Here is a 19,006-nt window from a genome sequence, read left to right as displayed (position 1 = left end):
AACAGCAAGCTCTACATTGCATCAGGAAACATATTGAAACATATTTAAATCAAAATATATAATACATTAGGCAAAAACAAATTTTCTACGATTCTAACAAGGTCAGTATGTGCAGCATTATTCTTCAACAAAGCATCAACTCACTTAGATAAACTTTCATGCAACTCCTTTAAGTAATCTTCAGGAATAGTCCTGCAGACTTCTTGAAGGACGTTCCAAAGCTCTTTGGATGTTTATCTGCCTTCAGAAATGTTGAGGGCTGGGCTCTTGGGTAGATTTCATCACTCCACCGGACCTGTTGCCACTTATTACCACTTAGTCCAGTTCTTGTGTCATTTTGCCACATTAGTAAGTTTTCTTTTTCTTAAGAACAGCTTGACAAAAAAGACAAACAGTCAGATGCAAGGACTGGAGTAAAAAAGTTGCCATTGTCCAAAGGAAAATTTTGAAAGACCTTCGGAAAGGCTGGAGAATTGTTGCTCAAAGTCATTTTTAAAATGAGAACAAATTTCGGCTGCTTGGAAACAAAATATGAAGAAATGAGAGGCCCTGTTGAAACATTTGTGCAGTACGTCTACTGGATTAGTAACGATGAGTGGATGTTGGGACTAACAAATAAACTCCATGCCAAGAGCACAATAACACTTGCCTCTCTCCTTTTCAAAATTAAAATCTCCAGATTTAGAGAAAATTTGACGCCATGCAACTGTTGTTCAAGTAGGAGTAAAACAGAACATTAAGATCTGATTCGGTTTTATAAACTAAAACCTTTTTCCTGGCTCCATCTCCTCCAGCCTGTAAAGACAGATGACTATTTATACTTGTTTCTTCCTCTTTTTCCTTTTACTTTACGGAACCACACGTATGCATCTCCTCCCTCCGTGTGCATCAGGAGTAAAACCAACACCTTGTGATTCACTTTTACTTTGTTTAATAAATTCCTAAAACATGTCCTCATCTCTCAAGCTCCTGCCGTCGCCTCATTCAATAATGTCAAGCAGAACACTTCAGTAATGTGAAATTTAATGATCAGTGACAAGCTCATAAAAAAAGAACAGAGTGTGGAAGAAACTTCAAGGTTTTTTCCCCTCTTCCTTTTTTTGTGGGCAGCAGAAAGTCGTCATGTTCACTTCCAGCCTTGCTGCTCACCTTGACGTGAAGTGAACCTCTACAGAGATCTTTCCTGTGCCATGGGGCAAAAAATATTGACTGCTTGTCATAACATTTAGTACGAAGGACATGCATTCCCATAAAAATGAGTTAAAGAACATTTCTGAATCCCCTGCTTTTAAAATGATTACTTTAACCTGCCAATGAATTAATTCCACTTTCTCTGCACTGGTGTATGGAAATCATTTGCGTGTTATAAGTATAGACTGTGAATACATTGAAGCTCTCTATTTTAGAACCAAATAGGTTTTATTCTGGTAGCTTTTTAAGATTGTTGCCGGTGTATGATGTAGATTTAATTGTAGCCTGTATTTAAAATGGTAACAAAGGAAGTAAATTAAGTCTTCACAGCTTTCCTGCTGTTAAAAAAAAGAGCAGCAACAACTTCCCGAAGACCTGCTGCTGTAGACGCATTTCACAACTAGTGTAAATAAAAGGGGGCTCATGTGTGTTGCTTAATACGATACTATTATGTTCCACTTCATTTCCAAGTACCATTGATAGACGAGTGAGTTCTGCTTTCACAGACGTTAAACACCAACAGTAGCTCTCAGTCATGTTCTGCAGCATCATTACCATTGCTCTGATTCCACTTCTTTTGAACCTGAGCTCTAATCACATCTCTGGACAAAAGCACTGACTGATTATAGATTTTTTCCACTGAAATTTGTAGTCATGTTTGTTAAATTTTTTTCTTTGAAAACCATGGCAATCAAAGTTCAAACATAACAAAATGAACCACAATCATCTTCCAAATGAAGCACCTGGACATGAGGTTACCCTTGGGCAAGCACCTGAAGTACAAACAAATATTATAAAGTTGAATTATAAAGTCATTCACAAATTCAGTCCAAAAAACAGGAAAATGAAACCAGAACAGAAACTGTCAAAAACATAAATGAACCACTAATAAACTTGCACTCTAAAACACGAGTGGCTCTCATTACATGGCAAATGTATTCACTTACATCATGATTAACAGCTGCTCCTTCATCAGAATTCGGTTTGCTTCATAGTGTCCTAAGCACTCAGTTCATACCCTCCCTATAGAGCCGCAGCACACAAGCATATTAAAATTAATTTATCTTCCAATGGAATATACAGCTCAAGGCAATAAAGATGCTTATGCAGCAAGTCACATTAATGAAAGCATGTTCCTTTAATGCACTATGCCAGTAAACATTCATCCCATAAATAGCCACAGAGTATTATTATTATTCCACAAATCTCAGTCTGCATTCAGCCAAGGGAAGAGGCAGACAATGCTTCAGAGAAGAGACAATTCTCACAGAGGAGCAGCTTTAAGTGAAGACAGACATCGGTCTCGATGGCTGTGCAGTTTGATGATGAATGGGAAGAAACGTTCTCTGCATAAAACCTTTATGGGGAGGCTAAATATAAACACAAGCTTCTCAGAAGCAATTACAAATAGATGAAAGTGAAGAATAAGACAACTTTATCTGAGTCCTTTCCCTGCCTTCCAAAATTGTGTTTGATGGAATTATTAAATTGGCTGGTGCCAAGCCAGTATAACAGCATGACCTCCATTTTTGAACAGTTAATGTACATAGACAGGGTTGCCAGACTCGTCACACCTGAGTTCCACAATCATCACATACATAATTGGAATTGGATTTGATTAAAATTTTCATTAAACATGTAATACATCTTGGGGGGTGGTGGTGGCTAAATTATGACCTTTTCCATTACTAGAATCTAGAAGTATATATACAGCAAGCGATGCATGAAATTATTGGCAACTTCTTTACAGCAAACATGTTATCAATGTACATGTTCACAATTAAACTATATATATATATATATATATATACTAAGTACAGATGAGAGATGTGTAAATATGTATTAGAGGATTAAAATCAACGGCATGTGGTGCGACTGCAGTCTGAACAAAAGATAACTCGACTGAAGCACCAACACATGCAAACACTATTCAATTTAATCAGTGCTGTTAAAACACCTTAATTTGTTTATGTAAGCAAACTGAACAGCTAAATGACTCTCAGGTGGAAAATTATAGCAATTAAAGCATGAATGGTGTGACAGTGTGACAGCCATTTTAAGAATAACCTGTGGCAGATAAATGATATTCAGCACCACATCAGACTTGTTACTTTAAACAAGGAAGCTAATTGACCTGCATTTGCTCAGTAAACAGCAGCATCAAAGTCACTTGTTTTAAGCTTAAGACATAGTTAAAACAATGAGGAGCATTTTTCTTCTTAAAGTAAATACCCTTCTTATAAATTGCCCTCTGTGTGAGTTGAAAGCACATTTTATGGAAGGTGATTAAAGCACAACACACGTCAGCAGCATTCAGGGTCCAACTGATGTGCTAATGCAAATGTGTGTTGAGGCTATTTTGATGGTTATGTCTAACATGTCACAGAGGGACAGTTCAATTCTCAATACAGCCAGAACATGCTTTCAGTACATTTTCGTTGTTACCAGGGCAACATTACTGCCTCAAATGATTGGCTATCAGAGATGTAGCGACAATGACAACAACAGACACAGATAGCAGACATGTTCGGACTAATTCTGGGCTACTTTTGGCACTTATGGTTCGCTTAAGGCATTGCCAAGTGTTGTGTGGCTCATAAGTGGACCAGATGTCAGTTGTCAGATTAGCATGAATTATGACAAGTCTCCTGTAACATGGATTACAGCAAGTATTTTGTGGGCCAGAAATGGTCCTAATAAGGGAAGACTTTCTTATTGCAAAAATGGGCCACATATGGTGATCATGTGGCAAGTTTTGGCAGCCACACTCACATTTTGTCAAAGATGCAAGTCAAGCCCAAATTTTGGCCAAAGAAAAATGCACATTTGGGCCATATTTGGGTCAAACTTATTTTGCTATCTGGGCACCTTTTTGAAAAGTTAAAACTTAAAAACAGAAAAACAGCAGAGATGTTTCTTCTTTATGCACAGCGGCAGGCAACCAGATAAATGTTGGTGCTCAGAAAAGAAAGTTTATGTGGACACTACTAAGAAAGTATCAGTGCCTGTTTTAGAGAGTGCTGATTACATTTTTACATGTTATATCAGTGGTGGGAACTCGAGATTCAAGATTCACTTTGTTGTCATTTCACCTGAATGATCATACAAAGAAACTAAAGTTTTTCTTCATCACTCAGCAGAGCAGTGTATTAAAAATGGAATTAAAAGAGAAAAATCACTAGAAATATGTAGATTAAAAAAAAAAGTTTAAGTTATACAAGGTCAAAAGTTTAAAATAAAAATAATAATTCAAGGCACATCATCTGGCACACAAAGAAATGAGAACATAAAATAAGGTGTGGCACTTCTAACCAGTTCAATTTAGAGCAGCTTGTGCAGATGGGGGGGGACATAAAGACATAAAGCTGAGTGAGGATATTTTCGACAGTGCCCAGTAGAAAATGATAAGGTGTGTGATGGGGAGGCCACTTTTTCCAAGGCTGCGGAGTGCATGAAGCCACTGCTGTGCTCTTTTAGCAACTTCCATGGTGGTGGAGGTTCGGGTGAAATTATCAACAATGTGCATCTCATACATGAACTCCCAGCAACAAAAAATGTGCAGAGATAACTGCTGCTAGCTGGTCTGAAACATTTTACTGACCTCGAATTCAGAAAATGTCTACAGTCCCCATGAAGCAGTGCCTGGCAGCTGAACAAAGGCTGGCAAAAAATTCAGCCGGCCTGTTCTCGGCTCTGTGTGTTTAAAAATGCAAACAATGAATCCGACAGATCGTGACCCTCTCTGTTCCTATACAAACTCAAGGCAACTAAACAAGCTTTTTGTTTCAACCTTTGCTGCCACCACTTGTCACTTGTGCTGTCCAGAACAAGACCACTAATGACACAAATAAAGTTTGAACTTTTAACCCACTCGTCAGAGTAAAACATTGTCATACCATGAATAAGTAAATTCTCCCTCCTGAAGCCACAACACAGCAACACTGAGGAATTGTAGATTTACTCAACTATAGTATGAGAACATTATTTTTTCAGCTTGTTTTACCTGGGAAACCACAGCTCTAGTTTCTAGAAGTCCCCTGTGAATGAACTGTACTTTTCTTTCATCAACTGCTAGACACGCTTTATGAATGGAAGTAACTTTGGTTCATGCATAAAGAAAATATTTGCATAAGGTGAGAAAAAGACATTTAAGTCTTTAACGACTAAACATTTCTGAAAGTGGATGAGTGCACCATCATCCTTGAAGAAAAACTGAGAAAGATTAAAAGCATTATGTGATACACAAGGCTCTTTTATTTGAGAGAAGCCAAAATAACATTAATGCCAAGTTTTCTAAAGATATGATGCTGAATTTTATTGGTCATTTTGCAATTAGAGTCAAGTTATTTATATGTTGATTCTAATGATAATGTTTACGTTTTAAAAAAAAAAAGCTAAGCAGTCTCATAGGGTTTGGGAATTCATTGGGAACTTTAAAACACTCTGATTGCTTTTACCTTCTTTTTTAATTAACAGAGGAGGAAGTGGCTTCATTAACTGGGGCACTGATAACCAGTTTGTAAACATGGAGTTCCTGACAGAAAATCACAGGCGCAATTAAATAAATAAATAAATAAAAGCTGTGGTCAAATTGCTTCAGCAAATTAAAAATTTGAATAATTTGTCTCCATTGTTCTGTCCTCCTGTACTACTTGCACACTCGGAATACCACCTGGCAAATCCAGTCAGTTTGCATCTGAGCAAGGGATCTGTGATACTTCGTATTTTGGTATCGGTCCGATATCAAGTAAAGATCTTGTAAATTCAGGGCAAGTTTTGCCGAAATCGCTACCAATACTTTTTTACTTGAAATTTCACAAACATTTTAAAAAAATTTTCCTAATTATTGATAATTATTATTATCATAATTAAACAAGTATAAATATTTTTTGTCAAATTAAACATTATTCATTAAGAAACTGAACAAAGCCATTTAAAATGAAGCTTTTTTTGTTTGTAAACAATAATAATAAAATAATTGTAAAATAATAACTCTGTTATTCACTGTAATCAAACACAATTGTTTGAGAAAAATAAAGTCAACAGTATGAATTTGCTCAACAAAAGCAAAGCCTTGTTTGGCTCTTATTTTTATTCTTTGGCTTTTTGCCCCCAAAGCACTCTGTAAGAAAAATATTGATCTCATCATGCTATTGAATGAAACAGAAACTTTATTTTAATGATTTTATTTTAACTATATGTCAAAATTTTAATGTTCATATGCTGTTTATTTTCATAATTTTAATTTTATGTGCACACTGTAGCACTTTCTTCAAATAACTTAGTTGTTTTTAAAGTGCGTTAAAAATAAAGTTGCAGCTGCAGCAGTTGCTGTGGTATCGATCCACTCAGCCCTAATCTGATTATGGGTGTTGGGACACCAATAAATATTTTTTTTCTTGGGCGGCACAAATGTTTAATGAAGCCAGGTAGAAAATCATGACCACATGGATTGATTTACAGGAGAAAAAAATAAATAAAGGTGAATTCTGTGGGCCAAAAATAATGACAATAGAAGGGTGTAATTTAAATAGGGACACCAAACGTTTGAGCACTCATGCGGTAGGAAAAATCATCCTGGAGAAATCTAAGCCGTGCAGAGATTTTGAGAGGCTGAAATGTGGAACCTCACGCTTCCTGCCACTTCTTCTCCTCCTCCTCCATTTTATCCTTCATTTTCCTAGAGCAGCTTGCCAGCTTCCATAGAAGTGAAATCAAGTGGAACCACAATTACAGCAACTTCCCAATGTTTACAGGGTGCCATTGTCTCAAAGGACAGGCGGGAGCAAAGGAGGGACAGGCCAGACAGTGAATGTCGAAATACTAAGGACATTTTTGTAGAAGTGCAAAAGCTATTAAGAAGCTACTCAGATTGTAAAATTGATTTTGCAACAGGGATGTAAGCCATGTGTGAGGGGGAATCGAGTTAAAACCTGCACTGGTGTCCGTAGAGACAAATATGAAGTACACATGAAAATGTATTGGCCTGAAAGTGAAAAACCTTTTACACACAGGACTGCAATTACCAAAAAATGGTATCTCTTACCTCTGCTAGTAGCTTTTCATCATACTAACCTACATTTTTTCATTTCGAGAAGATTGCACCATGGTGCTATTTCATGATGTGTTAAATGACTGCACTTCATGGGAAAATGTTTTTATTTCTGTACATTCAGCAGAAACCTACAAGTAAAATTAATGGTTCATTTGTAAAGAAGGATTGCACACAAAACATCTAATTAGTCTGGATTTCCTTTCTGTGATTGTAGCTCTCTGATGACAAATGGCAGCAGCATCTTTTTCAGCCCATTCCTGCTCTGAAAAGGCCTGAAAACAGAATCAGCTCATGTTGGCCCCAGCCATACAGACAAACGGAGGCTGGTCTTCATGGGTTAAAATCCTGTGCTGTACATGCTTCGTACAAGAGCATCTGTGTGTGTTCTCATTCATTCAGCGACAACACTATCAATACCAAAACCTTTCCATATAATAAAGGATATCAATGCAGATTACAGCATGAGCAACGAATTACAGAAGCTAATGTGCAATCGTGTTAGCATTGTGGAATATGAGGTATCAAATATGATGATCGGACACCCTTTCAGGAGATGCACAAGGGGAAGCAAGAAGAGATGACGAGAGGATTTATCTCTCCCAGCAGATGTGGAGAGTCCTCCTCAGGCTCCCAGTCAGTGGCTAGGACACTTTACAAGCCACAAAATGGATTGATTGTCCACGGATCCTTGTCCCTGTTTGGCTGCCAACAGTGAGCTAATTAAAGAACTCTTCTCTGAAGAAACACAGAGAACCAAGTCGCAGTCTGTTTACTCTAGAGGAAATGTGCTGCTCTACACCACTTCCAGAAAAACTGACAATTTTAGACCAGCTATGTTACAACAGTAGGAACTGTGCTGTTTTAAAAAAGATTCAAGATACATAGAGATAAATCTTGCCAGAAAACCTGCATTGTAATGTTACAAAAATTTGGGGGAAGCTGCTTCAATATTTTACCCCTATATTTAATGCTGGAAAGGTCTGGGAGAATATAACTCAGAAGATTTATGGCAGACAAGCCTCTAAAATATGAATGTCTGCATTTTTTTTGTTTGATCACATGCTAATTCTCTGAGGCATTAAAATGATGGATGCTGGAGCATTTGTCAGTTTGCATTAATTTTCTGCATGCCCCTATTTTAGATAATAAGATAAAAGTTTCAGCGTCACGGTGGCAGAGATATGCGGCCGACACATGTGGGAGTCGTGGCACACTAACATGAATTAGACTGAAAGCTGCAAAAAACATTAAATTGTCAAGAGAATTTGAAGACAACTTTTAAAATGTTACAGGATTGAAAATTCAAATAAGGCATATTACCATTAACTGATTTGAAGCAGGACACAGGCTGCTGTGAGTCACCAGGTAGTGGCCTTAAAGAAGAAACACACCAGCAGCTTTGGCAAGGGATAAAATCGAGATGTCTCTAGGAATATCTTTTGTGGGGTAGATTGTATTAAATTCTTTCAGACGCCTCCTAGGGCTCTATGCACAGCCCCTCCACTTTACTCTTTACACCTGAGACTGCAAGCCCAGACATAAAAAGGTCCCTGCTGTGAAGTTTGGTAACACAGCCATCTCCAAACTGATTATAAATAATGATGAAAAGTCATCAGAAGGAACTCAACTGTCTTGCAATGTGGTGCACAGAGTTTTAACTAAACAAATGAGCTTATTGTTGTTGTTTTTTTCTCCATTATGGTACAGCAGAGGAGCTGAGATGAAGCAGATCTAAAGTTCCTGAAAATCAATATCAAGGAAAAGCTTATTGCACAACTCCAACAGCAAAGGAATCATAAAAACCAATGTACTTCTTAAGGAAACATAAGAAGGGTGAACTACCAAGGCAAATTCATAACTAAAAAAACAAAAAATCTTAACATACCAAGCTCAAGTGTATATTAAAGATCTCATAGTTCCATATTTCCTAATAGAGCATGTTGGTCTCAAACTGCATCTTAACTCTTGCCGATTTGCTCTCTACAACATCAGGAGGATCAGACCCTACCTGACTGAACACACGGCACAGCTCCTGGTCCAGGCGCTGGTCACTTTACCCACTGACTACTGCAACTTCTTACTGGCTGGCCTGCCTACATGCTGAGTTAAACCTCTGCAGACGATCCAGAGCGCAGCAGCACGTCTGGTCTTCAACCAGCCCAAAGAGCTCGTGTCACTCCGCTGCTAATTGTTCTCCACTGGCTTCCAGTTGCAGCACGCATCAAATTCAAAGCTCTGCTTCTGGCTTACAAAACAATAACCCAAACGGCTCCGGTCTACCTTCACTCCTTAATCCAGAGCTACACTCACTCTCGACAGTCACGCTCTGCCAGCGAAAGACGCCTAGTGCTCCCACCACAACGTAGCGCCAAATCAGAAGCTAGACTCTTTTCCTCTGCTGTTCCCTGGCGGTGAAACGATCGACCGATCTCTACCAGATCCACAGAGTCCTTATCCACTTTTAACAGCAAACTACAGACTCACCTGTTTAAAGAGCATTTCTGCACTTAGCTTAACTCTTCTGCATTTCTTTTAATCTTTTTAATCTTTTTTTTTTTTTTTTTTTGTTATTGCTTTCTGCACCCTGCTGAAATGTTTTATGTAAAGCACTTTGAATTGTCTTGAAATGTGCTATACAAATAAATTTGCCTTCTGCTCGTGGAAATGAGTTAAGCCTGGTACACACATAACGATTTTTTTAATCTTATGAGATTTTTATCTGGTCGAGACCTCACACGTGAAGATAAAAGATCAGTTTTGATCGTACTGTGTGTGGTATGTTCCGAAAATGTAATCACAGAACAACACACACATGACAATGCTGTCCAGCAACTCATCTACAATTTAGTCCTCAACAAACATCGAGACGTAGAAGAAGAACCATAGCAACAACCGGCAAAAAACGAAGAAGACAAAACATAGTAACAATCGAAAAACACAACACACAGCATGGAAGGGGATAGATAGGACGAGGGAATGATGGTGGTCTTGGGACTATTGTTAACAGAAAAAGCCAGAACTGAAAAAAATAACAGACTGGAGACGGCGTGAACACGGACTTTATTTACTTCCTTGTTCCCCAGCCAGCTCGCTTTCTGATTGGCTACATTCCGTATCACATCACCATCTACACAGTCACAATGCACAAGTCGTCGGCGTTCCTCAGAAATCGGCTCTGAAATATTAAACATGTTTAATGTTCCCACTTGTCGGCTACGACCCATTTCAGGGCGGATTATTGGGACAAATCGGATTGGACAGGAAAATCTCATGATGATTGGGCGTTTGCCGTCTGAGGTCGGGAAGAGGCAAAATCGGGACAAAAACAGCCCAAATATTGTTATGTGTGTACCAGGCTTTAGTAAGATTTGTCCAGCTCTTTGGCACAACTCAGCACTGAATAAGTTGCGTGGACTTATGTCCAAGAAGATGATGTGTGACGAAATCATGATCTTTTAATTAAACAAAGGACTAATATAGAGAGAAGAAAAACAAAGAAAAAGAAAAAAAAGCACAACCTCTAGCACTACATGACAGTACCTGGGTCCAACTGGTCTTACAGCAGTCTGACTACCACTTAATTATGATGTCCCATCCTGTCTGAATTCTTGCTTGTATTGTTCTTACTCTCAGATTAAGTCACTTTTGTGAAAAGCATCTGCCAAATGACTGTAGAATAGAATAGAACAGAATAGAATAGAACTCTCAAACTAAATATAGAATGGGAGGTAGAATCTTTGGCTTTCCCTCTCTTATGTAACCAGCTCCCAGTTTGGGTTCAGGGGGCTGACATCCTCTCTACCTTGAAGATTAGGCTTGAAGGCTTCCTTTTTTATAAATCTTACAGTCCCTTTAGTTATGCTGCCTTAGGCTTAGATTACAGGGGGACATCCCATGATGCACTGAGCACTTCCTTCCATTTTCATGTCTTAGCTTTTCTTTTAAATTTATGACAGTATTGGCATAATTAACTTGTATTTATCTTTTCTTTCTCGGCAGGTCTCCCTGATCCCTCTGTCCTGTCCACTACCAACCGGTCAAGGCCGATGGGCACCCTCCCTGAGCTGCGTTCTGCTTTTTCCTTCCTGTTAAAAGGGAGTTGTTTTCTTTCCACTGTGACCCACCTCCCTGTGCACGCTCAGAATGGGAGATTGAATCAAAGAGAAGATTCAATGCAATCCATTAGCTGCATTCATGGTGGTGTAGTGGTTAGCACTGCGGCCTCACAGCAAATAGGTTGCTGGTTTAAGCGTCAGCCAGGGGGAGGTTTGAACAGTGGCCTTTATGTTTGGAGTTTGCATGTTCTCCCCATGTAAGTGAGGGTTCTCACCATCCAAAGACATGCATGTTAGATTAACTAGTCACTCTCAATCCTCACAAGTGAGGGTGAATGGTTTTCTCACTGTCTTGGCCCTGCAATGGGCTGGTGCTGGTGTACCCCGCCTTCTGCCTTTTAATTGCCTCCTAAGTGCTACCTCACATGCATAGCCCCACACATATAGTGGCTATAAAAGGTCTGGCCAAAAAAGTTGCCACCAAAAAAAAAATAGTTCCCATACACACTAATATTTTGTTGGCCCGCTTTTAGCTTTGATTATGGCAGCATTTGCTGTGTCATTGTTTTGATAAGCTTCTGCAATGTCACAAAATTTAATTCCATCCAGTGTTGCATTGATTTTTCACCAAGATCTTGTATTGTTGGTGGGAGAGTCTGACCACAGCGCAAAGACTTCCCCAGCACATTCCAAAGATTCTCAATGGGGTTCAGATCTGGACTCGCTGCTCTGCTCATGTCGAAAGCTCCTGAACCACTCTTTCACAATTTGAGCTTGATGAGCCCTATGATTTTCATCTTGGAATATGGCTGTGCCGTCAGGGAAGATGGAATATTGTGCTCATTCAGTATATTGAGGTAGTCAGCTGACCTCATTCTTTACGCAACAGATCTTTATGCATCATTTCACAGTGTACTTTGGTGCCTTTTCATATATAACCATCATTTTACTTTCTGAACAGCTACAGGTGGGGGACATAAGCCTGGTTGTAGACTAGAAGTTTTTTATAACGACCATGTCATTTTTAATTTATTCATTTAGAACTTAGTTTTTATGGCACATTTTGGTAGCAGTTACTGTCATTATTTAGCTGTTTAAATGGCTTTCCAAACAACATGTGAGTTTTGTTTCACAATGACAGAACATTTTAGTGTTTGGGGTTCTTATTCAGTAACATTCATCTCTATTTCTGTATTTAAACCATGAGTTTAGTGTGTACGTAGTGTGCATGCATTCAAGGATTGTGGATGAATATGTGATGTGAAAGGTCATATTTGATTTTGCCCAAATGTATCACATTCCACATCTTTTCTTTGGTTTCAAGCTGTTGGTGTTGCAGTTTCCCGTTTCTCCAGAGTTTTGCTTCTGGCTGGGTCAGAATTGCTCTGGATCTTAAACCACTAAGTTTCTTATTATAAACCCCAAGCATAGCTTACATGTATTATATGTATTCCATCTTATGTGCATACTGCTCGTTTCAGTGGGTTTTTTATACAAGTTTTCTTGCAATAAAAAAACAGAGGAAAACAGTTAAAACCTTATTTAGCAGGATAAAAAAAGAACAATCAAAAACTCAAGTACTCTCTAGGCTCCATAATTGAGGCCTAATGGACAGCTTGTTAAGTGTAAACTAATCAATCAGTTAGTTCTGACTGTTTCCATTGAAGCCAAAATCTGAATCAAATTATGCCTTATTCTCAACACGAAACACTTTACAAGCATTATTTTTTTAACATGAATAGTTTAAACAACCCTAAATTTGAATTTTCATTTACACTTCTGAGATGCTGAAGACAAAGAACAACATTTAGATACCAGATATTCTGGAACCACAGCTACTGCAGATAATTAATGGCAGATTTGCCAGCATGCATTTTCAGCTACAGACAGGCTGTTCTTCGTTAACTAACTCGTCACATACTGATGCTCCGTCAGAAGCCTGCTGAGTTGGTTTCCAATGCAGAAAATGCTTCTCAAAGTCAATGAAAAATCTGTGACGCTTATGTAGGATGACATGTCATTAAATTTACGTAAAAGACTGCTTCTTTGTCTTCTGTGTTCTTAGTGCACACAGTCCTCAGTGCATGAAAAACTTGTACCAGACAGAAGATGAATTAATGGCTAAAAATATTAATTCAACATATTTGTTTGTTAATTTTAAACAAAGTTGTTGTTTCCAAAAATTACATCATGTAAACTTAATCTGGTAAGGTGACAGTTGCTGAACACATTGTTATAGCATTGTAGAAAATACCAAGTTTTCTGCAGTAAAGTGTAGGTTATTATGCATTTGAAAGCCTTACCAAGATCTGTTCACAACTTTTGTATTTTTGATTATGCAACAAAGACGTCTAAATAAAGACCAATAAAAACAGAAGAAAAAAAAGAAACAGGACTACCAAAGCTAGACTAAAACATCTGCCATCTTCTTAGGAGTCAGTATTCTATCTTAACTGTGGATTTCCACATTCACATAGATAACATGACAGGTGGTAACGCCAAGGAGTTTTCTTACATTCTGGACCTGGTTATTTCTAAAGGTGTTGTTATTTCCTCTATTGTGGTCACTGACTTGGCCTCATCTGACCATTTTTCTATTTTGTTTGATTTACTGGTCACTCAGAAAAACAAACAAACAAAAAAAAAAAACACAAACCTTGCTTCTCGGTTAGGAAGGTTGTTCAGCTTGTGGAGTCCATGGCAATGTTACCAACAACCAGTGCAGGCAGTTGATGGACTGATCATTTCAATTTGAACATCTTCAATGTAATGGATGCTTTTGCACCAATAAGAATCAAAAACACCTTGAATAAACAGAAAACACCATGGCAAAACACCAGTATGGTCACAAACCTAAAGAGAGTGCAGAAAAGCTGAACATATGTGGAGGAAAAGAAAACTTCAAATTCACTATGAGCTGCAGGGCCTGAAATTAATTTTTCAAAATGGGGAGGAATTACATGCATCACATAGGGGGGATTTATACACTTTAAGGGGGGCATTACTGGTGATCGTAACTACAGGTCTGTCTTGTCCTACTCATACCTTAATTACATATCTAGATTAATATGCCGCTTCCATTCCATTTGTTTTCTCTTTTCTTAGTCATCTCAGATAACTCTCTCTTGTCTTATCTCCAGGCTCTTAACCTGCTCACATATCAGTCTTTGCCGACTAAAAACTATATTTATTTCTGTAATTTGTTGACTTTTTGAGCTGCATCAGTGTAATAAGTCGTTTTGGTTGCTCTTCCTTTCATGCTCTATTCTTTCCTCTCTGTTCTCTGTCTCCTCTACTTAATCTCTTTCCATTTGATAAGCATTTCCGTAAAATCAAACTTGTCTTGTGGAGGGTCAAGCTCTGAAATGAGCATCAGACTGGTGAGGTTTGTGTTATTCAGTGAATTTCTCAATTCTTTGTATGCTGAATCCATGTTTACACGATTTCAGAGTTCCTTAAAGGTTTTGTTTAAACCTGATTATAGTCTGTGTATCTTAATGAGTTACTTGGTGTTACTTATGGCAGATTCATCCATTATTAAGGAATACACAGGACCTTTAGTACAGCTTTGTCAATATCTTTCACAAGTGTAACTGTAAATTTCTTATTCATGTAGCTACATTTTTTTTTGTCTGTGTCATCAGATGGGCTCGGTGGTTTTGTGCTATAAATCTATAAAGTTTTAAGAAGCCTGTTCATTTAGTCTTCACACTGCAAGATGCCTCTAAATCGGTCTCTTTTCCTTACAGCTGCTATGTCAACCCCCAATTTCCAACCTCCATAGTGGGTCAATTCACACCGGAAGTGTGTCAGGTAGGGACCACCCATGAGTGCCGTCCGCCTAGCTGGATCTGTGAGATCACGAAATCATCGGAGAATTGGAGATCTTGTGATTCTCCACTTCCAGGATAAACGTCTCATTGTCCATGGTGATAAAAAAAAAACAGACACCCTGAATAATTAATGTAATGTTTACATGGTTCACCAACTGAAATCTGCACAGGGGCTTTTATTTTGAAAATTACCAGAAGCTTTTATGCAGATCCCATGTCTGATGTCCTATCTTCCCCTACCTGAACTGCTGATTTGACGCGTTCTGGATGCACCCGGTGTGAAACAAATCATTAACAAAAATGGCCACGAATAGCTGTGGAGGCCGCAGGGCAGACGTGGTGTATACGCATCTGGTGTAAAATAGGGGTTAGAAACTGCATCAGCTGGTGACGCAGAGTTGATGGTTCATAAAATTGTGCAGTTTATGTCACCACTGTTATGTTCAAGCCACACATATATTCTGAGCCAGTTAGTCTTTAACTTTTCTGCTTGGTAACTTTACCAGCACCAGCTCTACCTAAGAACCCGGAGGATCTGGGTCATTTCCGACATCACTACTACTAGCGCTGATCTTTTCTTTTTCCCTTCAGGTGATGTAAGGTTAGATGTACATATTAACCTGCAGTCTTGCCAGCGGGAAATCCAGTGGCAACCATTTGGTTTGCCAGTGGGAGCGATGCTGCAACAGTAGCAGAGGGAGTTCGGAACTGAGAAGGAGAGTGCACACTGAATCTGTAGCAGAAGTCTTCCTCTTCCTTTCAGTTTTAAGGCTCCAGTGCAGCCATTACTGCACATTATTACACACAGCTCAGCTGTAACAGCTGTAATTGTATGCAGGAAGAGCTGGGTTTGCGGGAATCCATTATATTTTGTGCGATTCCCACAATCCTGCAGTGAATTTCAGGCCCAGAGCTGTACAAACAAAGCATGTACAATTATAACAGTGAGCTGTGAAAAAGGCCAGAGCTGCATTTATCTGAAATGATTAACAATAATGTCATCAGTTCTCGTACTCTGTTTGCTATGAATGAAAAACCTACAAATCCTCCTAAACACATAAGCCCAGAGCTCCTTTCCACTGAGATATGCAAGAAATATAAATTGTGAAATAACTGATGTTTTTTTTACAATTTAAAATGGTTGATTTAAAAATCCTGCAAGAAATAGTTTGGCATCTGAAATCAACAACATGCACTCTGGATATGATACCATCTAACTTTTTAAAAACAGTTTTTACCTCAGTAGAAAGTGATCTCTTACTTATTGTTAACAGCTCACTGGCATCGGGCATTTTTCCCAAGTCACTAAAGATAGCTGCTATTAAGCCACTCCTAAAGAGGCCTCTATAATGAACAACTATAGACCTGTCTCTAACCTCTCTTTTACTTCCAAGATTATTGAAAAAGTTGTATTTCACCAGCTTCATGACTTTTTAAATGAAAGTGGAAATCTTGATAAATTTCAGTCCGGCTTCCGACCTCATCACAGCACTGAAACAGACATTAGGTTGAATACTGATTCTGGTCAAGTATCAGTCCTGGTTCTGTTGAATCTCAGTGTTGTGTTTGATACTGTAGATCACAGAATCCTGTTGCACAGGCTGGAAAACTGGAAATTGAGAAGGCTGGGGTTATTTTGTTACGATCGGCAGTTATGAATCCGAGCGAGTGGCCATGACTTGTGGAGTCCCCCAGGGGTCAGTCCTTGGACCTCTTCTGTTCAACTTGTATATGCTCCCTTTGGCTCAAATATTACAGAACTATAGCATTAATTATCAAAGTTTTGCAGATCATACACAACTTTGTGTCTCTGTCACCAGACGACTGCAGCCCAATAGACTTTTTGTGTTAGTGTCTGGAGCAAATAAACACTTGGAGAAGAGAGAATTTTCTGCAATTAAATAAAGACAAAACTAAGATTATTCTGTTTGGTGGCAACAAGAGGAGCATTGGTAAACATCTGGAAACTCAGGCTCTTAAAATCACCAACCAAGTTCGTAAACTTGGAGTGTTGATAGACTCAGATCTGACTTTCAGCAGCCACATCAAAGATGTCACTAAAGCTGGGTACACACAAAAATATTATCAAGCTGTTTTTGTCCCGATTTTTCCCCTTCCCGACCAAGGATTGCAAACGCCCGATTATTTTAAGTCTTACAAGATTTTTCTATAAAATTATCCTAAGAGCGAATTTGTCCCAACAATCTGCTCCGAAACGGGTTGTGGCCGACAATCAGAAGTACTGAACATGTTCAATATTTATGACCAGACTACTCCTCAGTTGTGACAGTGTGGATTGTGACTTGGAAATGTAACCAATGAGAGAACAAGCTGACTGAGGATCAAGGAAGGATATAAAGTCTGTGTTCACGATGTCTCCAGTCTGTTGTTTTTTTTTTTTTTTTTTTTTTCTTTTTCAGATCTGGATTTTTCTGTAAAAAAAAAAGATGTTTAAAAATTGATCACACACCTAAACAAGTGAATGTCTCATTACTGTCGATTCTAAAAAAAAAAGAAAAAGAAAAAAAAAAGAAAAAAAAATGGTGGTTATGTGACCTTTACATTATTTAACAAGCAATAAGGAAATCAAACTGTTCCTACATTCAAAAGGGAAAAAGGATAAGAAATATCTTTGCTTTATATTCACCTAGTGTGTCCTCAGTAATTATAAATACATGGATTTAAAGTAATACAACTGCAGTCTTGTTCTCTCTTTGTCATCAGCAGGGTTTGCAGCCATTACAGCAGCTTACCGACACTGTATTTACACTTATGTCAGCCTTGCTGCTTTATTATAACAAAGCTGATGTGGCATATTTTTTGTTAATTTGCTGCTACTGATGAATGAAAAAGTCTGGGGATTACAAGACTTCCTCAGATTCGTGTGACTCCCTTTGGATTCCAGTGAAACATTTCAAGCTGAACAAAAATATTTCACAAAAAAAGCATCACAGTTACAGAGTAAACTGCAAAGATTTCAGAACTGTTATGAACAGAAAGAAAAGACTTCAAACCAGCTATATGAAGAAATTAGCACAGTTAAAGTTTCAAAGTCTCTTGTAATTACTAAACTATCACATCACAAGTTCAGAACATTTGTAGATTTTAACAAATTCTGCAGGAAAGAAGTTTGAAAGCTTAAACATAAACCATATAGGTCAATTTATAAAGTTCTACTAACACAAAAACAAAAACATGTACTCTGTATTAAAAAAAGTATTTCAGTCAATTAGTATACCACAGGCCAGTTTTGATGACTTTACTTTCAACGTACTTTTACAACAACGTGTTCATGCATACAGACATACCGGTGCAGGAGTATTCGTCTACTCTGATGAATCCTGGTAAACAGTCGCAACGATGGCTGCCGGGCAGGTTGACACACACCGTGTTGGACTGGCAGTAATGCATCTGCGTTGCACACTCATCGATATCTGAGGACAAACAGAGCAGATACACTGGATTAATAACTCTGACTCTTCTATAAAGACACAACTCACTCCTTAGGCCACTGATTAAAGCATGTGGATGGAACTCGGTCAACAGTTTGATCAGCGCTGAAGTAATTAAGCTTAGATTAAGGGTCTCAGGGCATCACATTGTTGTTTAGAATTGTTAGACTGTTGCACAACTAAGAATGGTCCCAAAGATTAGCCTCTGCATTGATCAATCTCACATAGAAGAAGGCAGACTTTCATCTATTAATCAGCTTTTATTTTTACAGGATTACAGAATTTAGAACTGTTTTAGGATCAGAATGACTCCTCAATCCCTCAGAGAGATCTTTAGCTGACCATTGGCTTAATATCATATAACCACTCCTACAATCAGCAATCACTCACCAGCCACGTTTATTAGTGTCAGCAGTTGTC

The 19,006-nt window shown here is 38.3% G+C and overlaps 1 protein-coding gene across 3 annotated transcripts in view; it reads right to left on the bottom strand.

Annotated features, from left to right (window-relative positions):
• The window catches only part of LOC121641784 (protein kinase C-binding protein NELL1-like), a 316,585-nt gene that overhangs the window by 94,688 nt on the left and 202,891 nt on the right, over positions 1-19,006 (bottom strand). For all 3 annotated transcript variants that reach the window (XM_041988075.1, XM_041988084.1, XM_041988092.1), the window contains exon 13: positions 18,443-18,568. In XM_041988075.1, coding sequence (XP_041844009.1) covers positions 18,443-18,568 — 126 coding nt within the window. The remainder of the gene's footprint in view (positions 1-18,442; positions 18,569-19,006) is intronic.

The sequence above is a fragment of the Melanotaenia boesemani genome, chromosome 1 (genome assembly GCF_017639745.1).
Source record: "Melanotaenia boesemani isolate fMelBoe1 chromosome 1, fMelBoe1.pri, whole genome shotgun sequence".
NCBI lineage: Eukaryota > Metazoa > Chordata > Actinopteri > Atheriniformes > Melanotaeniidae > Melanotaenia > Melanotaenia boesemani.
The sequence above is the reverse complement of the archived record's forward strand: the minus strand, read 5'-3'. Positions and strand labels throughout refer to the sequence as shown.